The sequence below is a fragment of the Sphaeroforma arctica genome (assembly GCF_001186125.1).
Source record: "Sphaeroforma arctica JP610 unplaced genomic scaffold supercont1.449, whole genome shotgun sequence".
NCBI classification, from domain to species: Eukaryota; class Ichthyosporea; order Ichthyophonida; genus Sphaeroforma; species Sphaeroforma arctica.
Genome location: NW_014040109.1, coordinates 1 through 7,709, shown reverse-complemented (window position 1 = coordinate 7,709; position 7,709 = coordinate 1). Strand labels below are relative to the sequence as shown.

Below are 7,709 nucleotides of genomic sequence, written 5' to 3'. Positions count from 1 at the left end.
TATATATATATATATACATATATATATATATATATATATATATATATATATATATATATATATATATATATATATATATATATATATATATCTATATACATATATATATATATGTATGTATGTGTGTATGCATATTTGTATGTATGTATATGTGCAGGTGTGCATACATACATATATACATTCATACACAACATAGATACACACACATATACATACATACATACATACATACATCACGCACACACACACACATATATATAAGAGTACCTTTCCGAAGAGGTCACCCGTAGCTTCCGCTAAATTTTGCATCCGCAAAGGACTCAATCCGTATCTCCAGAGTACACGTGCCATAGTAACGACCTTCCACTGCAGCCGAAAACGCAAAGGACCCATTGAAAGGGAAGTAAGATCAGTATTATTGTTAAAATTGGTGACTATTATCACAATAATTGTGTTAACGTGTGTTATATACGTGTTGATGTGCTCATATGTGCTAATACAAGTGCTAATATATGAATCTATGTATTCAATATAAGTATTAGTATATGTGATATTGTATTATTATATGAATTAGTATATGGTGACAATATATGTGATAATATATTAACATATGTGCTAATATAATAATATATATATATTAAAGTATGTGTTAATGTACTAATATATGTATTGTTTATATACGCGTTAATATATCTGTTAGATATAAGTGTGGGGTTGTCTAAGAATATCACAGGTCGCAATGCCGTACTACTGATATTAAACAGCCAACGACGCAAATGAGACAAGTCGCCACTTACAATACAGTCAACTCTGCGCAGAAGAATACACCGCAACTTCAACTGAGACTGCAACTGAGACTGAGACTGAGACTGAGACTGAAACTGAGACGGAGACGGAGATAGATAGTATAATGTTATGTACTTTGATACAGAAGATAGATCTCCGACGTTCTAAAGTGAAAGAAGTATGTATCTTCATTTATAACATGTACGTAGACTTACCTCGGATGTTATAAGGTGAAAGGAGTCTGTATCTCTATATATAACATGTACGTGGACTTACCTCGGATGTTCCAAAGTGAAAGGAGTGTGTATCTCTAAATATAACATGTACTTGGACTTACCTCGGATGTTCTAAAGAGGAAGGAACCTGTATCGCCATCCCAGACACCCACGGTACTGTCAGAGCCATCATCACTGGAGAAGCCTTTCTGCCTCTCTAAGCCAAACTCATCACACCACGCCATCATGAATCTGTTACTCTGTACATCAATTGGTATATATTTTGAATTGTACGACAAATATTTACCTCATAAAAATTACCTCACACATGTTAACTCGTATATATCAACTCGTACATATCAACTCATACGATTAATTCATACATACCATCATGCACACCTGATGAAACACAGACCCATCTATGTAGTAATAGTCATCATACACACCTGATGAAACACAGACCCATCTATGTAGTAATAGTCATCATATACACCTGATGAAACACAGACCCATCTATGTCGTAATAGCCATCATGCACACCTGATGAAGCACAGACCCATCTATGTAATAATAGTCATCATACACACCTGATGAAACACAGACCCGCCTATTTCCACGTGATAGCCATTGAAGTCCTTGATCGCCGCACGTCCGCCGATAGTGTCTGTGGCTTCGAATACAGTGGTGTGCACTAGCTGCGGTGAAGACCTAGTCTATTGGTTTGTATAAGTATACATCACAAATATGTATAAGTATACATCACAAGTATGTATAAGTATACATCACAAGTATGTATAGTATACATCACAAGTATGTATAAGTATACATCACAAGTATGTATAAGTATACATCACAAGTATGTATAAGTATACATCAAAGTAAGTATAAGTATACATCAAAGTATATGTATAAGTATACATCAAAGTATGTACAAGTATACATCAAAGTATATGTATAAGTATACCTCAAAGGATGTATAAGTACCCATCAAAGTATGTATAACTATCCATCAAAGTATGTATAAGTATAAATCAAAGTATGTATAAGTATACATCACAAGTATGTATAAGTATACATCACAAGTATGTATAGTATCCATCTCAAGTATGTATAAGTATACATCACAAGTATGTATAAGTATACATCACAAGTATGTATAGTATCCATCTCAAGTATGTATAAGTATACATCACAAGTATGCATAAGTATCCATCACAAGTATGTATAAGTATACATCACAAGTATGTATAAGTGTCCATCACAAGTATGTGTAAGAGTCCATCACAAGTATGTATAAGTATCCATCACAAGTATGTATAAGTATCCATCAAAGTAAGTATAAGTATACATCAAAGTATATGTATAAGTATACATCAAAGTATGTACAAGTATACATCAAAGTATATGTATAAGTATACCTCAAAGTATGTATAAGTACCCATCAAAGTATGTATAACTATCCATCAAAGTATGTATAAGTATAAATCAAAGTATGTATAAGTATACATCAAAGTATGTATAAGTATACCTCAAAGTATGTATAAGTATACATCATGTATGTATAATATAAGTGAAAATCAAAGTGTGTATGCATCTCTGAGTCCTCCATTAAAGAAATGCTCGCACGATGATAGAGAACGGATGTGTGCGCAGATTGAGTTTGTATAGAAGCAGGTACATTCGGGGTAGGCATGACCGTACAGTCCAGGTGATCCATAGAACACAAATTGATGCAACAGGTCAAGCCATTGTTTATTGGACATACACAGCTACACGACGAAGCTGGCACGTGTTGCAGATAACAAAGCATATTAATTAGTATGCCTATGAATATATACGTAGATAAATAGCTATATAGAAACCGGGTACAAACTCGTCTTTAATTGTGATGGCAAACATACCTCCGAAAGCACGAAAGCACACCTATCATGACTGTTAGAGGTTTGTCCATATATGCTACATACATACGAATACTCAAGTGTAGTGTACTACACAGTTGTACTTACACATTAATACTCAAGTGTAGTGTATTAGGCAGTTCTACCCACATATGAATACTCAAGTATAGTGTACTACACAGTTATACTTACACATTGATACTCAAGTGTAGTGTATTAGGCAGTTCTACTCACATATGAATACTCAAGTGTAGTGTATTCAACAATTCTACCCACATATGAATACACAAGTGTGGTGTATTAGGTAGTTGTAAGTACGCATGAATACTGAAGTGTGGTGTATCACACAGTTCTACTTACACATTAATACTCAAGTGTAGTGTACTACACAGTTGTAAGTACACATGAATACTCAAGTGTAGTGTATTAGGCAGTTCTACTCACATATGAATACTCAAGTGTAGTGTATTAGACAGTTCTACCCACATATGAATACTCAAGTCTAGTGTACTACACAGTTCTACTTACACATTAATACTCAAGTGTGGCGTATTAGGCAGTTGTATTTACACATGAATACTCAAGTGTGCTGTAATACGCGGTTCTACTTACATATGAATACTCAAGTGTAGCGTATTACGCAGTTATACTTACATATGAATACTCAAGTGTGGTGTATCACACAGTTCTACTTACACATGAATACTCAAGAGTAGTGTATTAGGCAGTTGCAAGTACGCATGAATACTCAAGTGTGGTGTATCACACAGTTGTACTCACACATGAATACTCAAGTGTAGTGTATTAGGCAGTTGTAAGTACGCATGAATACTCGAGTGTGGTGTATCACACAGTTCTACTTACACATGAATACTCAAGTGTGGTGTATTAGGTAGTTGTAAGTACGCATGAATACTGAAGTGTGGTGTATCACACAGTTCTACTTGTACATGAATACTCAAGTGTGGTGTATTCGGTAGTTGTAAGTACGAGTGAATACTGAAGTGTGGTGTTTCACACAGTTCTACTTACACATGATTGCGTTGCTTCTTGTGTTGCAGGTAAGCGCTTCAGAAAGTACGAGGCAGCAGAGCCTCCCATACCCGCTCCTATAACCGCCACCTTGCGCACACCCACCGCAGAATTGCAAGCATTGTTTGTGTCTGCAGCTACATCGTCATCTTGAGTAGCCTCTTTCAAACGAACTTGATCGGATTGTTTATTGATGTGCAACGCATTCTGAGCCAAGACTCGCCGTGACAGGAGTTGCACCAGGAGTACCCAGCATATAGCTGGAAAGTGGTACCGCATAGTAGTGCCTATTTCCCGCTGATTAGGATGCTTGTCATGCGCACTATGACTCTGTGAGTATGTATGCACACTATGGTTGTATATTTAAGTGTAATATGGTTTCAAATCAAAACTATTTGTTTTTTTAGAAACAAATAAAAAGTTATCGATGTTGCGTCATGATATTGATAATACGCGTTTGTTTTAGAAGGCTATGTAATACGTCATACATATTTCATTCGATCTTGCATTTTGTAATAAATCTGTACATGGTAAACAATAACTATGTAGCCTTACTCTACCTGACTGATGTCGTCAAGTTTAGTTGTCGATTCTGAGCTAAACTTTGAGTTTTTTGACAAGCATTTCATCGTCATAGCTCCCAAAGAGGCACCAATCAGGGCACAAGCAAAGCAAATACCCACCCAAGCACCTGTAGAGAGATCTTCACTAGTAGGGCAAGAGACTGGTTCTGCTGTAGATGCCAAAGTTTGTGATTGGGGATACGTAGCCTGGGGCTTTGGGACATAGTGTTCACGTGGTTCAATGATGTTCCAGGTTCCATCTGACATAGTGGAGACACAGCCCATCAGCTCGGCAAAGGCAGCCTTGTCGCCTGTGATAGCCACACCTGAAGTGTCACCAGTGGATAGTACATTTATCATCGCCTTTTTGCTATCAACGATAATGGTAGCACGGGCAGTGGTGGGTAATACATCGACTGGGGGGGAGATTAGAACAGCGTGTGATATGATAATGTTGAACTTCTCGTTGGTATCCTTCACCTCCAAATTCAGCGACAAGCCATCGGACTGTTCGGCCATGGTGGGGTCGATTTTGATCTCTAAGCTCTGCAACATTATCCCAAGTGGCATTTCCAACAAAAACGATTCGTCCAAATCTGACTCTAGGTACACCTTCTTGCCGTGGCGAAGCTCTTGGGAGCCTGTGAGTATGAAGTTTTGACGGATACCACTCTCTTTGGCATAGCCAATTTGCTCCAAACAGTCAGCCTCCAGATATCTGGCCTCCATGTTTGTAGGATCGCTGAACACGGCTTGGTTTATGCTTTCAGCACACCATCGGTAGTTACCATTGTCGTGATGCCAATAGCCTGTTTTAGGTTAAGACTGGGAATGTTATTCCGACGCCAAGGCATATTAATCATCCCCCCAGACGTGTGAACAATGTCGAGTTTAATCGCTTCGACCGCACGGCTTTACACCAACCCGCAGAGGATTTCCACTCTGACGAGGTGACCGACCTTAATAAATCTGTCGACGACTATACCAATAAAGTGGAAGTCGCCCATGCTGCGCATCATGCTGATGACGTAGCATACTATGCGAATACTATTGCGATTAAGCAAAAGCGCATAGACCAACTACTTCAGGCCTAACGTGGACAAGACCACATGGATAATCAGAAGTACAAGTGACAGATCAGTCGACTTAAGTCGAACTGGGATGCCAACAGCAAGCAGGTCGAGTTTATAAACAACCATGACCTCGACACGCTAACTCGTACGCTTAATGCGTTTACGGTCATGCTGGAGACGAATGATGTCGCTCCCCAGCAATGGATCTCTGCCTTAATGCAGACATTTGACCCTACAGGGACCAGTTATCTGATCCTGCAGCGACATCAGCATGAGCTAGACACTTGTCGTGACTGTCCAGCTGTGTGTTGGTTGGTCATATCCTTGTTAAGTAAGGATATGCGTAGCCCTGGGCTAAGTTCCATTTTAAATGAACCAGCCGAGAATACGCCCATTCAGAGTTATATTCTGAAGTTAGACGCTGACCTGAAACGTCCCGATATAACAAAAGACAAGGCACAGCGACGGTACGAATTCCTTGCTATGTACGTGTTCTGTAAGAACATAGGGAATAACGACCGTGAGAGCCTGTACACCGAGTTGCAACGTAAACACGCAACTGAGGCTCGAGACAAGAGACATGAAACAAAGTTTCATCTATCCCGACTTACATGGGAACAGTATTATAATACTGTATCCACTCTTTTTCCCGCACATCGAGTAACATCGAAGGGAAAAGCGGCTGTTAAGAAGCCGCGGAAACTCATCGATCATGGGTACGTATCCAGGCAGACCTCAAACGAGAGACCCCAACATACACGTACTCGCGAATCCACTTTAACCACGCGATCCAATAAACGAGCACGCGCAGGAGCGAAGGACATAGAACCTCCATTTAAGGAGATTAAGAATTGTGCCGACGCCTAGTGTGGGTATGACATGTACCAGTTAACCCCTAACGGTTATTGAAATGGTAGACATGCATCCACCTGTACACACTTTCTTACTAAGTGTGAGAAGACCAATGGTTATCACACTGAGTCTTGTGACCTAAAGTCCAACATTAAGTTGGAGTGACGGTACTACCAGGTACAATCATTACACAGACAATACAACAACTCTTTAGATGAGCGTGTATTAATCCCTATATATTGCAATGGAAATAAAATCCTTGCGTTGATTGATCCTGGTTCAGAAATTTCATGTATATCCGATCGCTTTGCATTAATGAAAGATATCGAAAGGAGAACACAAACAACTCACCTTATTTTAGCTGATGATAAAACTGCTACGTGTGATACTATCGCCACAGATATTAAAATCTCCCTGGCCGATGATAGGAGTATCACTACTCAAGCTGTGATAGTCAAGATGTCACAGAAGTACATAGTCAGAATGAGTGATTTACTCACTCTAGGTATAACCATAACTGGTCTACCAACTAACATAGATCCATTAAAGGATCAATCAGACGATAACTGTCTGAATCCATGTAAGCCCCCGTCAGACACAGTCAAGGCATTAATACCTGACTTTGCGGACAAAATCATGGATCTGATTCTTGTTAATAAGAAAATAAAGATCACAGATTGGGCAAAATTCCGCTTTAACGACGGATATGTCAGCCTTGACTTAACCAAGGTAGACTTTACACAGTTAAAGTGTCCCTCGAAGAACTATGTATCCTGGAGACACGAGGCTGTTGTAAAAGAACAAGTTGAGAAATGGCTAGCAGATGGTGTGATAGAAATTAACTATCAACAAACGCCAGTTAACTTGGCACTGCTAGCCGTAGACCAACATAACTCTGACGGATCGTTTAAGAAAGTCAGATTATGTTTAGATATGAGTCCAATAAATAAATCATTGCCGACTCATAGCTTTCACTTACCTAGTATTAACGAGCTACTGCGAAGGATGGAAGGTGCTACAGTGTTTACAACTATAGACCTTACACAAGGATACCATCAAATGCAGGTATATGAGCCCCACCGTAGATACTTTAGCTTTACGTGGAAAGGCAAACAATACCGGTTCAGAGGTGTACCTTTCGGTTTACACTCTTTACCTGCATTCTTCCAACAAGTAATTGAAGAAATGTTTGTAGACATGCCTAACGTACAAGTCTATATAGATGACATAGTCATCTTTTCTAAGACTACAGGCGAACACGCCGCATTAGTCAGACGAGTCCTTACGAGA

At 39.0% G+C, this 7,709-nt stretch overlaps 1 protein-coding gene across 1 annotated transcript; it reads right to left on the bottom strand.

The window, feature by feature from the left end:
* Positions 1 to 280: 280 nt before the first annotated feature.
* SARC_06339 (hypothetical protein) lies at positions 281 to 5,223 on the bottom strand (the record flags this gene model as incomplete). Its single annotated transcript, XM_014299747.1, has 5 exons — positions 281 to 366; positions 1,150 to 1,261; positions 1,589 to 1,714; positions 3,932 to 4,280; positions 4,487 to 5,223. The coding sequence occupies 5 exons, from the start codon at positions 5,221 to 5,223 to the stop codon at positions 281 to 283; spliced, it is 1,410 nt and encodes a 469-aa protein (XP_014155222.1).
* Positions 5,224 to 7,709: the final 2,486 nt, after the last annotated feature.